General features: G+C 66.8%; 1 protein-coding gene across 1 annotated transcript; it reads right to left on the minus strand.

Moving 5' to 3' along the window:
- Nucleotides 1-333: 333 nt before the first annotated feature.
- CPT1B (carnitine palmitoyltransferase 1B) lies at nt 334-13565 on the minus strand. Its single transcript, XM_054294104.1, has 19 exons — nt 13514-13565; nt 11895-12057; nt 11685-11824; nt 10940-11111; nt 9718-9819; nt 9503-9640; nt 8859-8936; nt 8660-8767; nt 7821-7905; nt 7534-7729; nt 5860-6045; nt 4722-4827; nt 3401-3517; nt 3030-3194; nt 2490-2624; nt 1906-2058; nt 1163-1276; nt 806-898; nt 334-417 (listed from the first exon to the last, which is right to left on the minus strand). Exons 2-19 carry the CDS (start codon nt 12033-12035, stop codon nt 334-336), a joined length of 2313 nt encoding a protein of 770 aa, XP_054150079.1. The 5' UTR covers nt 12036-12057; nt 13514-13565.
- Between the last annotated feature and the right edge of the window lie 918 nt (nt 13566-14483).

Consider the following 14483-nt stretch of genomic DNA (forward strand, 5'->3'; position numbering starts at 1 on the left):
GCCCTGGCACCCCATAGATGCACCCCACATTCCATGGATCCAGCCCTGGCTGCACCCCATGGATGCACCCCCAGCATTCCATCTATGGATCCAGCCCTGGCACCCCATAGATGCACCCCACATTCCATGGATCCAGCCCTGGCTGCACCCCATGGATGCACCCCCAGCATTCCATGGATGCACCCCACATTCCATCCATGGCTCCAGCCCTGGCTGTACCCCACGGCCACCCCGGGTCCCCCCCGTGGCACAGCGGGGTCACACCAAGAGCCTTTATTGGGAGCGGGTCCAGGGCAGCGCCCCTGGCCCCCCAAGCCCCCTGGGCGCCCCCGGTCACTTCCCGGCCGCGGGTTTGTCGAAGAGCGCCGCGAGGTCCAGCATGGCCTGGCGGATGTTGTGGCCGAATCGCTGCGAGTCCTGCGGGCAGCGCTGCTCAGAGCCCGCCCCGAGCGCCCAAAGGGACACCCGGACCCCCCGTGCCCACCCCGGGTCACCCCCGGGGCTGGGGGACCCCCAGAACAGCCGGCACCCCGGTGGGGGGGGGGGGGGACCGGGATGTGGGGAGGGTCCCAGAGGGGGGACGGAGATGGGGTGGGGGTCCCACAGGGTGGATTGGGATGTGGGGAGGGTCCCAGGGATGGGGTGGGGTCCCACAGGAAGGGGTGTGCAGGATGCAGCAGGGTCAATATCAGGGTCAGGGGCTGTCCCAGACCCACAGGTGACCCTCCAGGTGACCCCCCAGGTGACCCCATGGATTGCAGCTCTGGTAGAGCACCCCCCCCCACACCCCCCGTGCCCCCCTCACCGTCTCGGGGCTGGAGAACTTGCTGGACACGTGGAAGGTGATGAGGTTCTCCCCGGCGATGATGTAGGACACCCCATAGCCATCGTCTGCCACCTGCGGCGGGGAGGGGGGAGAGGGGCCATGGGGCACCTGCGGGCACCTGGCACCCACCTGGGGCACCCACCTGGGGGTTGTGGGGCCGGGCTGAACCCCCCGGGTCACCCCTGTGGGGCTGGGGGCTCCCGGCGTGGGGCACCCCCTGCCCGAACCCACGGGGGGGATGGAGTACAAGAGACCACGGTCCCCCCTGCACCCACTGCCCCCCTCCCGGTGCCCTCCCGGTGCCCCCCGGTGCCCCCCGGTGCCCCCGGAGCTCACGGGGCCGAAGCCGCCGCCGCAGGAGACGTGGTCGGGGAATTGCTCGAAGTCGAACATCTTGAGCTGCTGCTGCGGGGTCTGGCTGGTGGAGAGGCGCCAGGGCTCCGACAGCACCTGCGGGGACACTCGCTGCAGCCCGGGGCACCCCAGGGAACCCCACTGCGCCCCAGGGCACCCCAGGGAGCCCCACTGCCCCGCTGCGCCCCATGGCACCCCAGCCCCAGAGCGGGACTCCACATGGGATGACACCAGGGAGGGTGGCAGTGCCCCCTTGTACCCCGCTGTGCCCTCCCGGTGCCACTCTGTGTTCCCCCGTGCCCCCTTGCCCGTGTCCTACAGCGGCTTCATGTGCGCTCCCCCATGTCCCTGCCTGTGCCCCTCGTGTCCCCCCGTGTCCCTCAGTGCCAAGTGTGCTGCTCCCCCTGTGCTCCCACCCGCGTCCTGTGTCACCCCTGTGCCCCTTGTGTCCCCCAATACTCCCCAACTCGTGTCCCTCCGTGTCCCGCAGTGCCACCCCCGTGTGCTGCTCCCATACTGCCCCCTCGTGTCCCTGTCCCGTGTCCCTGTCCCCATCCCGTGTCCCTGTCCTGTGTCCCCGTCCCGTGTCCCCTTGTGTCCCTTGTCCCCATCCCGTGTTCCTGTCCCGTGTCCCTGTCCTGTGTCTCCTGCCCTGTTCCCTGTCCCATGTCCCCTGCCCTGTTCCCTGTCCCATGTCCCTGCCCCTGCCCCTGTCCCGCGCTCACCTTGGCCAGGAAGGGGCTCTGCGTGCCCAGGTACCGGGACATCAGGTAGAGGCAGAAGAGGTGGCGGTCGATGCCCGCGCCCGTCATGGCGAGGCGATAGAGCTGCTGGTGCTTCTCTGCCGCGGCCTTGAACAGCTTCTGCCGCTCCGAGCGCTGGGGTGAACCCCAAATTACAGCCAAACTGCACCCCAAACCTGCACCCCAAACTGAGCCCTGATACAGCCCCCAGACCTGCACCCTGAACAGCTGCTGCAGCTCCGAGCGCTGGGGTGAACCCCAAATTACACCCCAAATTAACTGACACCCCAAACCTGCACCCCAAACCTGCACCTTGAACAGTTGCTGCTGCCCCTCTGCATGCTGGGGACGGGTTGGGGAGGCTGAACCCCAAACCTGCACCCCAAACAGGCACCCAGCACCCCGTGAGGGACAGGAACCGCTGCGAGGGATGGGGACATCCAGGAGGGACAGAAACTTCCTTGAAGGATGGGGACCCCCAGGGGGGATGGGGACCCCCCGAGTGACGATCCCAGCAGGATGTGGCGGTTCCCAGGCTGCCCCGTGTCCCCGCCGGCGTCACTCACGCTGCTCCAGGGGTCGGCCATGCTGCGCACGAAGGCCGTGGCCTCGGAGGTGCAGGAGCGCACGGTCTCGGTGCGGCCCTCGCGGAACAGCCGCGTCATGGACGCCTCGTACGTCAGGCAGAAGGAGCCCTTGTCCTGGGGGGATGGCAGCGTGGGGACACGGCATGGGCCTGGCTCGTCCCAATGCCTGCCTGCTGCTGGTCACAGCCACCTCGTCCTGGCCATGGCCCTGCCCAGATCCCGTCCTTCCCTGGTCCTGCACCATCCCATCCCATCTCATCCCATCCCTATGCCATTCTACTCCTATCCCAGTCCCATCCCATCCCACCCCACCCCAATCCCATCCCACCCCACCCCATTCCCATTCCCATCCCATCACACCCCACCCCATTCCATTGATCCCATCCCACCCCAATCCCACCCCAATCCCATCCCATCCCATCCCACCCCATTCCCATTCCCATTCCCATTCCATCCCACCCCAATCCCATCCCATTATCCCATTATCCCATTTCCATGGCTCCCGTTCCCGTCCCTCACTCGGAAGTGTGCCAGCTGCAGGGCGATCTGGATGAAGGCGTCGGGGCTGGTGCGGCAGCGCTTGATGAGCCCCTTGCCGAAGGTGGTGAACGGGAAGCAGCAGAAATCCACGTCGTCGGCCAGCGCCCGCGCCACGCGCAGCGACGCCTCGATGGCCGCCACCCCCTGGGGACACGGCACAGCATGGCATGGCATGGCATGGCACCCTCACCCTCACCTGTGCCCACACCTGAACCTGCACCCGAGCCACCCGCAGCGACGCCTCGATGGCCGTCACACCCTGGGGACACTGAATGGCACGGCATGGCACAGCATTCACCTGTACCCTCACCTGCAGCTGTCCCCGCCCCTGTCCCCGCCCTGTCACCCACCTCGGGGGGGATTTTCCACTGCAGGCGATGGGGGGGTGCCAGCTGCCACCTGGGGTCCCCCTTGCAGTGCCCGTCCTTGGTGTAGCCCAGCTGGAACTTGTCCGTGGCCAGCATGAACTGGGGGGGAAAGGGGGCGGTGGGAAGGGGGCAATGACCCCCGGCTCCCCAAAAACCCCCGGCCCCCCAAAATCCCCGGGCCCCAAAATCCCCGGGCCCCCAAAATCCCGAGCCCCCCAAAACCCCCGGTCCTACAACTCCATAACGCCCAGAGTCCCAATTCCACAATCCACCCACACCCCAAATCCCCAGAACCCTCAACCCCCCAATCCATGACTGCCCCAACCCTGAATTCCCAAGACCCCTGATCGCCCAATTCTATGCCCCCAGACCCCCAATCCCGTGGCCCCCCAACCCTTCAGCTCCCCAAACCCCAAATCCCCAAGCCCCCGGACCTCCCAATCCCGTGACCCTCCAACACCAAAATCCCCAAATCCCCAAATCCCTTGGCCCCCCAGTTCCATGGTCAGTTCCACGGTCCCCCACACCCCAAATCCCCAAGGCCCTGGCCCCTGACTCCCAATTCCATGGCCCCCAACCCTTGAGCTCCCCAAACCCCAAATCCCCAAGCCCCCCAACCTCCGAATCCCATGACCTTCCAACACCCAAATCCCCAAATCCCCTGACCCCCCAGTTCCATGGTCTCCCACACCCTAAATCCCCAAATTCCCTGCCCCCCCCAGTTCCACGGTCCTCCACACCCAAATCCCCAAATCCCCCCAGTTCCATGGTCCCCCACACCCCAAATCCCCAAGGCCCTGGCCCCTGATCCCCCAATTCTGTGGCCCCCCAACCCTTGAGCTCCCCAAACCCCCAATCCCCAAGCTCCTCAACCCCGCAATCCCCCCCGACCACCTGCAGCCCCCAAGCCCCTCAAATGCTCCTATCCCCAAAACCTCCCATCACCCCAACTCCCTGAGCCCCCCAGCCCCCCAATTCCAAGCCCTCAGGGCCCCCCCAGAATCCTGACCCTCACCCCACAGCCCCGGGGAACCCCCACATCTTCCCTCCATCCCCATCCCCAAATGGGGGTCCCCAGCCTTGGGGTGCCTTATAGGGGTCCCCAACTGAGGGTTCCCAACCTGGCCAGGGGTCCCCAGCCCTTGGGCCCCCCATGGGGTCCCCCCAACTGAGGGTCCCTATCAGGGGGTCCCCAGTTCGGGCATCCCCAGCCATGGGGTGCCCCACTGGGGGGTTGCCCGTGCCTGGGGTGCCCCCATTGGGGGTGTCCCCGCCCAGGGGTGCCCCATTGGTGCCCCGGTACCTCCCAGAGGTGCCCAATGATGGGGGCGTCGGCCCAGGAGTGCTCGGCGTTGGCCCCGATCTTGCCGTTCTTGTAGACCACCAATGTGAAGGACTTGTCGAACCAGCTGGGGGCGGTTTTGGGGGGATTTGGGGGTGTTTAGGGGGTGTTTGGGGGGCAGAGGGTACCGCGGGGGAGAGGGCAGGGGGCACTAGTGGGGGGTGAGAGCAAGGAGGGGATTTGGGGGATGGCAGGGGAGGGTGGGGGGTTTGAAGGGGCTGGTGGGGGGGTTCGGGACATCTGGGAGGGTTTTGGGGTGCCCACAGCAGGTGGGAGCAGCAGGGATGGGGTGCTGAGGGGCCCGATGGTGCTGGGGGGTCTGGGAATGGGTCTGGGATTGTAGGATGGGGGTGCTGAGGGTGCTGGGCTGAGGTTTGGGGTCCCAGCAGGCTTTTGGGGTGCCCATCGGTCACAGCAGCGCAGCAGGGACTTGGTGATGGGGTCTGGTGGGGCTGGGGATGATGTGAGGGGGTTCAAAGGGGCTGGGAGGGGGTCCCGGGGCGGTCTTTGGGGGGTGCTCACAGTCAGAGCAGTGTCTGTGCAGCAGGGACTGGGCTGGGTGGGGATTTGGGGTTTCTGGGGGTCTCTGGCAGTATTTGTGGGTGTCTGTGGGTGTTTGGGGCGCAGCTTTGGGCTCCTGGGGATATTTTGGGGCATGAACTGGTTGTAGCAGCGGCCATGCACTGGGGGGAGTTGGGCTGGGTGGGGATTTGGGGTGTTTGGGGTGTCTGTGGGTATTTGTGGGTACCAGGGGCAGGTTTTGGGCTCCAGGGGTGTTTGGGGTCACACACCAGTCGTAGGAGAGGCTGTGTAGCAGGGGCTGGGTTGGGTGGGTTTTTGGGGTGTTTGGGGTGTCTGTGGGTACCATGGGCAGGTTTTGGGGTGTTTTGGGTTACACACCGGTCGTAGCAGAGGCCGTGCAGCAGGAACTGGGCTGGGTGGGTTTTGGGGTGTCTGTAGGTATTGAGGGCAGGTTTTGGGGTGTTTTGGGTTACACACCGGTCGTAGCAGCGGCCGTGCAGCAGGGGCTGGGCTGGGTGGGTGTTTGGGGTGTTTGGGGTGTCTGTGGGTGCCAGGGGCAGGTTTTGGGGTCACGCACCGGTCGTAGCAGCGGCCGTGCAGCAGGGACTTGGCGTAGGCGTCCATGCAGCCGGGCTGGGCGGGCTCCTGGCCGTGCTCCTCCTCGTCCAGCGTGAGGAAGAAGGCGGCGCGCTCGATGGCGTCCAGGGACGCCTTGTTGGGGCTGTGGCTGAAGAACCGCGCCCGCGCCTCGGCCCACGGCACCCTGGGCAGCCACGGTCAGCCAGGGGCACCCCAAATCCCCCACACCCCACCCTGGGTGGCACCAGGGCCATCAAGGCCCCCTCTGAGCCCCCCACCCATGAGGAGTGTCCTGTGTCCCTGTGCGAGACTGGGGACAGGATGGGGGACAGAGATGGGGACAGGGATGGGGGACAGGGATGGGGACAGGGATGGGGGACAGGATGCCCTGGTGCTCCAGGGTTCCCAACACTCCCAGTGTTTCCAGTATCCCCAGTGTGCCCATTGCTCCCAGAGTTCCCAGGAGCCCCTCATCCCCAGTATTCCCAGTATGGCCATTGTTCCCATTGCTCCCAGCGTTCCCGGTGTTCTCAGGTGCCTGGTATTTCCAGTATGCCCAGCGTGCCCATTATTCCTGGTGTTCCCAGAGTTTCCAGGCGCACAGTGCCGCCATTACTCCCATTAATCCCGTTATTTCTGGTGTTCCCAGAGTTCTCAGGTGCCCAGCATCCCGGTGTCCCCATTATTCCCAGAGTTGCTGGTATTTCCAAGTGCCCAGCGTCTCCAGTATCCCCATTGTCCCTATTATTCCCATTATTCCCGGAGTTCCCAGATGCCCAGTGTCTCCAGTGTCCCCATTATTTCAATTATTCCCATTATTGCCATTATTCCCGGAGTTCCCAGGTGCCCAGCGTCCCAAGTATCACCATTATTCCCATTGTTCCCAGAGTTCCAAGTATACCTAACATCCCCATTATTCCCAATATTCCCAGAGTTCCTGGTATTTCCAAGTGTCCATTATTTCCAGTATCCCCGGTATTCCCATTATTCCCATTATACCCATTATTCCCAGTGTTCCCGGAGTTCCCAGTGCTCCCAGAACTTCCAGTTTCCCCAGTATCCCCATTATTATTTCCATTGTACCCATTATTCCCAGAGTTCCCAGATGCCCAGTGTCCCCAGTATCCCCATTATTATTTCCATTATTCCTGGTGTTCCCAGAGCTCCCAGGTACCCAGTGTCCCCAGTATCCCCACAATTTCCACTGTTTCCAGTGTTCCCAGAGTTCCAAGTATGCCCAACATCCCCATTATTCCCAATATTCCAGAGTTCCCGGTATTTCCAGGCGCCCAGTATCCCCAGTATCCCCATTATTTCCATTGCTTCCAGAGTCCTCAGAGTTCCCAGGTGCCCAGTACTCCCATTATACTCATTATTCCCAGTGTTCCTGGAGTTCGCAGTGCTCTCACACCTTCCAGTTTCCCCAGTATCCCCACTATTATTTCCATTATTCCCAGTGTTCCCAGAGTTCCCAGGTGCCCAGTATACCTAGTATTTCCATTATTCCCAGGTGCCCAGCACCCCCAATATCCCCACTATTATTCCCATTGTTCCCGGAGTTCCTAGAGTTCCCAGCATCCCAGTGTCCCCATTATTCCCAGTGTTCCCAGTCGCCCAGCATCCCAGTACGCCCGACACCCCCGTCATTCCCGTTATTCCCGGTGCCTCGCACCTTTCCCCGGCCGTGAGCGCCGCCAGCCGCTCCTCTCCGGGCTGCGGGGGCGAGGGGTCCTCCAGGATCCTCTGGAATTGCATCTCCAGGTCTGCGGGCGGCAGCACCTGCCCCCCGTAGTAGAGCCACACCTTGTAGTAGCGGCCCTTGTGGTACACGGCCAGGTGTTTGCTGTCGGTCAGGTGCAGCAGCGTGTCTGGGGGGGGCACGGGGGGGGGGGGTCAGGCCAGGCCTGGGACCCCCGGGACGCCCCCCGGGCCCGGTGCCGCCCCCTGCCCGGGCCGTACCCGTCTCCTTTCCCGGGATGCGGCAGGTGTTGAACATCCGCTCCATCTGGTACGAGCACATGGGCACCACGCCCAGCGCCATCATCTGGGGAGGGGGCGCACGGCTCAGGGGGGCTCGGGGGGGGCGGCGTGCCCAGCTCTGCCGCTGCCAGCCCCGCTCCGAGCCCCCCGACAGCCCCGGGTGACGCCGCCCTGCTCCTGTCACACGGAGCTCTCCCTGCTCTCCCGGGACCCCCAAATCCCCAAATCCATGGGGCCCCCACAGCTCCCCCAACCCCACAGGACCCCCAAATCCATGGGGTCCTCACAGCTCCCCAAACCCCACAGGACCCCCAAATCCATGGGGTCCCCACAGCTCCCCCAGCCCCACGGGACCCCCAGGATCTCCCTGGAACCCCCAGCTCCCCCATCCCCCTGGGACTCCTCAGCCCCCCAAGCCCGCTCGGACTCCCCAAAATCCCCATCCCCTGAGGCCCTCCAGCTCCCCCATCCCCAAGGGACCCCTCAGCCCCATGGGACCCTCCGGAGCCCCCAGCCCCATGGCACCCTCTCAGTCCCTTCAACCCTAAAGGACCTCCCAGTCCCATGGGACTCCCCCAGTTTCCAGTCCCCTTGGCCCCCCCCCCAGCCCCATGGGGCCCCCTGGGACCCCCAACCCCATGGGAGCCCCCTCCCAGCTCCATTGGGGCCCCCCAGTCCCCCCTCACCGGGGTGATCTGCCCCCATTCCAGCTGCTGCCGGTACAACGGGACAACGCTGACCCCACCCCTCCGGGACCCCCAGGACCCCCCAGCCCTGTGGGACCCCCTGGACGCCCCCAAGCCCCCGGGCCCCCTCACCGGGGGGATCTCGCCCCGGTCCAGCCGCCGCCGGTAGAGCAGCATGGAGTGCACCACGTTGGCCGCCCGCGCAGCCTGGACGCGGGTGGGGGTCACGTACAGGAAATCCTGGGGACAAGGGACACGCCGCGGGTCGCGGGGGGTGCCGGGGCGTCCCCGGAGGGGTTTGGGGGTCCCCAGGCCCCCCTCCAGCCCTTACCATGGCGTAGTAGTTGCTGTTGACCATGATGGGGCTGCGGCCGCGCAGGTAAATGTACTCCTCCCACCAGTCACTGACCTGCGGGAACGGGGACGGGGACAGGGGACACGGGATGGGGACAAGGGACAGGGGACAGGGGACAGCGGGGGGAAGAGAGCACAGGGGCAGGGATGGAGAGAGGGAACCGGGAAAGGCCACAGGGAGAGGGACATGGGGTAGGGGACAGTGACAAGGACACGGGAGAGGGGACATGGGATAGGGGACAGGAATGGTGACAAGGAATGGGGACAGGAGACAGCGATAGGGGACAGGGTAAAGGGTGAGGGAACAGGGACAAGGACAGGGAACAAGGGATAGGGGACAGGAACGGGGATGGCGACAGGGATAGGAATATGAACAGGAATGGGGGACAGGGAGAGGGGACAGGGACAAGGGTTAGGAGGCAGAGACAAGGACAGGAGACAGGGGAAGGGACAGAAACGGGGACAGTGACGGGGGACAGCATCCTCTGTCCCTACTGCTCCAGCCAGGACACCCAGGAGATCCCAAATCCCTCCTCACGCTGCCGGGAGGGGACACCGGTTCCAGGGTCACTGCCCCAAAGGCCGCGGGGTCCCCATGTCCCCGGGTGTCCCCACACTCACATAGTTGGTTGTCCACCAGGACTTGAGGCGCAGGTACCGCTGCAGCCGCGGCGCCGTCTTCTCCTGGAACTCCTTGGCCAGCGCCTCCATCTCCCGGAATTTGTCATCGTCCAGCAGCGGCCGCACCGACTCCAGGTACTGCGGGGAGGGGACACGGGTGACACCCTGCCCACTGCGGGCACCCCTCGGGCCCCAGCCCCGCGGGGACGGCGTACCCGGGCGATGGTGGCTTTCACGGGCGGCACGGGCAGATTGGGGAGGGAGCTCTGGAAGCTGTACAGGAGGGGCTTGCGGATGGACATGATCTTCACCATCGCCTGCGGGAGCAGCGGCAGGAGGAGGAGGAGGAGGGGTGGGGTGAGGATCCACGCCACCCAAAGTTCCCACAGCACCCAAAGCTCCTACACCAGCCACAGCTCCCACGGCTCCCACAGCTCCCAAAAAACTCCAGGCACCCACAGCACCCACAGCTCCCACGGTTCCCACAACTCCCCAAAAATCTCCAGGCACCCATGTCTCCCAAAGTACCCATGACTACCAAAACTTCCACAGCTCCCACAGGTCCCAAAGCTCCCTGAGTTTCCACAGCCCCAATGGCACCCAAAGCTCCCACACCTCCCAAAGAACTCCAGGCACCCACAGCTCCCAGGGCACCCACAGCTCCCAAAAATCTCCAGGCACCCATGGCTCCCAAAGCACCCATGACTACCAAAACTTCCACGGCTCCCATGGCTCCCGCAGCTCCCAAAAATCTCCAGGCACCCATGGCTCCCAAAAACCCATGGCTACCAAAACCCCCACGGCTCTCAGAGCATCCACGTCTCCCATTGCTCCAACAGCTCCTGAGTTCCCGCAGCTCCCATGGTTCCCACATCTCCAAAGGCTTCCATAGCTCCAACAGCTCCCACATCTCCCAAAGCTCCCACAGCTCCCATGGGATCCATGGCACCCAAAGCTCCCAAACCAGCCACAGCTCCCAGAGCTCCCACAACTCCAACAGCTGCCACAGCTCCATGGCATCTGTGGCTCCCACGGCACCCAAAACTCCCGTAGCCCCCAAAGCTCCCAAAGCATCCACGGCACCCAAAACTCCCAAAGCTCCCACACCAGCCAGAGTTCCCACAGCTCCAGCAGCTCCCACAGTTCCCAAAGCTCCCACATGTCCCAGAGCTCCCACATCTCCCAAAGCTTCCACATCTCCCAAAGCTCCCACATCTCCCACACTTCCCTCAGTTCCCAAAGCCCCCACATCTCCCAAAGCCCCCACATCTCCCAAATCTCCCCAAGCTCCCGTATCTCCCACATCTCCCATAGCTCTCACATCTCCCACACAGTTCCCAAGTCTCCCAAAGCTCCCATAGCTTCCACATCTCCCACACTTCCCGCATCTCCCAAAGCTGCCACATGTCCCGCATGTCCCGGCGCGGCGTCGCTCACCATCCAGAGGCGGGTGCTGCGGCTCATGCGCCCGTGGGGCTCGAACATCCAGCCGTGGTAGGAGAGCAGCAGGCGGAGCAGCCTCCGGAAGAGCAGCACGGCCGCCAGCCAGGCCCCCGTGGAGAACACCACGGTGCTGACCACGGTCTGCGCACAGGGGCTCAGCGCCGCGCTGGGGACACGGGGGGGACACGGCCTCAGCGGTGGGGACAGCGCGGGTGGCATCCCCGGAGTGTCCCCAGACTGGGCTGTGCCCCTGGTGGCACTGCCAGGGAATGTCCCCACGTGGGGCTGTGCCTCTGAGTGGGACCCACAGGGATGTCCCTGCGTAGGGGGTCCTTTCAGGGACACCCCCAAATGGAGACGTCACGGGCCTCCTGCACCTTCTGGGGGTCGGGATCCCTCTGTGGGGTGGGACTCCCTGAGGGACACACCCAAATGGAAACGTCAGAGGCTTCCTGCACCTTCTGGGGGGGGGGGTCCCTCTGTGGGACAGGGCTGTGCCGTGGGTGGGACCCCTTGAGGGACACCCCCAAATGGGGCGGGGATGTGCAGGGTGGAGCCCCCAGGGCTGTCCCGGTCCCCAAGGCCACGCTGGGTCTGGGGTCTCTCCTGGGACACCGCCGGGGGCCCGTGCGGGCTGTCCCCATGCGGGCTGTCCCCATGCGGGCTGTCCCCACCGCGGGCTGTCCCCGCTGGCCGTGCCGGTGTCCCGGCCGTGTCCCGTGCCCCGTGTCCCGCTCACCTGCGGGGCAGCCAGTGCTGGATGCGGGCGATGAGCCCCAGGGACGGATCCACCTGGCAGTAGCAGGAGCCGGCCGTGGCCATCACCACCACCATCCAGCTGGAGGGCGACGCGGGGTACACGCCGGTCAGGAAGCTGTTCTGTGGGCACAGCGGGGTCACGGGGGCACGCGGGGGCGGCACCGGAGGGGACACCGGCGGCCCAGCCCACCTTGGCGCGGACCAAGCGCTTCTTCCACGAGTGCACGACGGCCAGGTAGAGCTGGCGCACGGCCTCGCGGCTCAGCTGGAAGCCCAAGCCCTCGGGGGTGACCGTGAACTGGAAGGCCACGGCCTGGTGAGCTTCCGCCATCGTGGGGACCGGCCGGGGACACCTGCGGGGCACACGGGGGCGGTGGGCGCGGGCACGGACCGGGGGGCGGAGGGGACGGCGGTGCCCTGCCGGTGTGCCCGGGGCGGTGCCAGCCCCCGGGAGCCCCGGCCGCGTCACGGCGGCGTCACGTGGCGCTGGCCCGGTGCCCACTGAGGGAAGGGTCAGCGCTGGCACCGCCGCCAGCCCGGCCCCCGAGGGGACAGCGGGGAGGACAGCCCGGCCCCGGAGGGGACAGCGGGGAGGACAGCCCGGCCCCGGCCCCTGGCCCCGCACGTGGCACACGCTGTCCCCTGCCCCGTGTCCCCTGCGGGAGCGCGGGAGGGGCCGCACGGACACGGCCGGGGTGCCACCAAGTCCCCGTGTCACCACGGGTGTCGCTGGAGACCCCCCCGGTTCGGAGGTGCCGCAAAGCCCCCCCAGCTCTGGGACCCCTCAGTGTGGGCACAGCCGGGGCCGAGCCCGGGGGCGGCGGGGGGTGACCCCCCTGTCCCCAACACGGGCACCTTTCCCACGGTGCCTTGGGCTGAGGGTGACAGCCGGGACCCGATCACAGCGGGGCTGCTGCGCCCTCTGCACCGCGTGGTGTCACCACCCCGCGCCCCATGGCACCCCACGGTGTCACCTGGCCTGGCACGGCGCCGATGGCACCCCACGGCACGGCCCGGCCTGGCACGGCACACCTGGGCACTAAACCACATCCCCAGCCCTGCAGGGCGCCGTGGCACTGCCACTGCCCGCTTGTGCCACTGCCCGGGTGTGTGACACTGCTCTGTGTCACACGCAGGGCACCGTGGCACTGCCACTGCCCGGCTGTGTGTCACCGCCCTGTGTCACCGCTCTGTGTCACACGCAGGGCACCGTGGCACTGCCACTGCCCGCTTGTGCCACTGCCCGGGTGTGTGACACTGCTCTGTGTCACCCGCAGGGCACCGTGGCACTGCCACTGCCCGGGTGTGTGTCACCGCCCTGTGCCACCACCCTGTGTCACCCGCAGGGCACAGTGGCACTGTGGCACGGCCCGGGTGTGTGTCACCGCCCTGTGTCACTCGCAGGGCACAGTGGCACCGTGGCCCGGCCCTGCCCGCCCTGTCCCGCGTGTCCCCGCGGCGGGTGGCACCGGGGCCACTCCCGCCGTGTCCCCCGCCCCGCCCAAGGTCACGGCGGCTCCGGGGCCGGGATGCGCCGCCCCAGGGCGGCCCCGCCTGTGCCCCCCGCGTGGGGCCGGGCCCCGCTCCGGGACCCCCGCAGGTGGCACCGCCAGGGGACCCGCGGAGGGGACCCCCGGACACGCGGGGGGCGCGGGGGGCGCTCCGCACGGACACGCGTGGAGCCGGCACCGGGCGCGGCGCCACGGGGGGGGCTGTGCCGGTACCGGGGGTGACCCCGCGCTGCCGCCGCCGCCCCCGCGGGGCTCCCCGCGCGTGGGTCCCGTCGCGCCCCCTCCCCGGGCCCGGTACCTGCGTGGGCAGCGCGGGGGCCGCGGCTCCGCGGGACGACGGCTCCTGCGGCCGCGGCAGCCGCCAGCCGGTAACCGGACACCGGCGGGGCCGGGCGGGACCGGAGCCGCTCCGCCCCCGGGGGGACCGCGACACCCGGGGGGACCCCGACACACCGGGACGGCAGCGGCAGCGCGGGGGGACCCGGATCTCCGGGGTCCCGGGGGACAGCGACATCCCGGGAATGCGACACGAATCCATCCCCGGCCGGGGGACAGCGACGTGGCGAGACAAGGACCCCGACATCCCCCCGGTCACCGTCCCGGGACAGGAACGGACATCCCGGGACAGAACGGGCATTCCCGGGATGGGGCGTCATCAACAGCCCGGGCCACGGAACGTCACTCTGGGGGACAGCGGGGACACTGGGGGACAGCGGGGACATCCCGGGGGGATGGATCCACGTCCCGAGACAGTGACCCGCATCAGTGACAGGAACACACATCAGGGACAGGGACACGCATCCTGGGGACAGGGACACATCCCGGGACACGTACACGGGACAGGGACACACGGACCAGGACAGGGACCCGAACCCGCTACAGGGACACACATCCTGGGGACAGGGACAGTGGCTCTGCCACGGGCTGCGAGGGCTCCGGGTGTCCGTGCCCGGGTGTCCCTGTCCCTGTGCCCCGCCTGTCACCTGCTCCCTGCCCCGCCTGTCACCTGCTCCCTGCCCTGCCTGTCACCTGCCTGCCACCTGTTTGTCACCTGCCCGACCTCTGGCCCCTGTCCCAGTTGTTACCGACCCGTCACCCCGAGTGTCACCTCCCTGCCCCCTGTCCGTCCCCTGCCCCCGCCCTGAGGGGACACGGGGAGGGGTCTGCAGCACTCGCGACCCTCACCCCAAAGAGCTCCCCCATGTCACCCCCCGTGTGTCCCTTGTGTCCCCCCGGGCCCTCCTCCCCTCTGCCCGACGGCGACTGGG

This window comes from Melozone crissalis, unplaced genomic scaffold, assembly GCF_028551555.1.
Source record: "Melozone crissalis strain CALT ecotype California unplaced genomic scaffold, PUWL_Pcris_2 ptg000208l_1, whole genome shotgun sequence".
NCBI classification, from domain to species: Eukaryota; Metazoa; Chordata; class Aves; order Passeriformes; family Passerellidae; genus Melozone; species Melozone crissalis.

Bases quoted from the DNA above. Each gene is read 5' to 3' on its own strand.
- CPT1B (XM_054294104.1), bottom strand. From the start codon at position 12,035: ATGGCGGAAGCTCACCAGGCCGTGGCCTTCCAGTTCACGGTCACCCCC. The intron at 9,641-9,717 runs GTACGCCGTCCC...CCCTCCCCGCAG, and splicing joins TGAAAGCCACCATCGCCCGG to TACCTGGAGTCGGTGCGGCC. The intron at 6,046-7,533 runs GTGCGAGGCACC...GTGGCTGCCCAG, and splicing joins GCGCTCACGGCCGGGGAAAG to GGTGCCGTGGGCCGAGGCGC.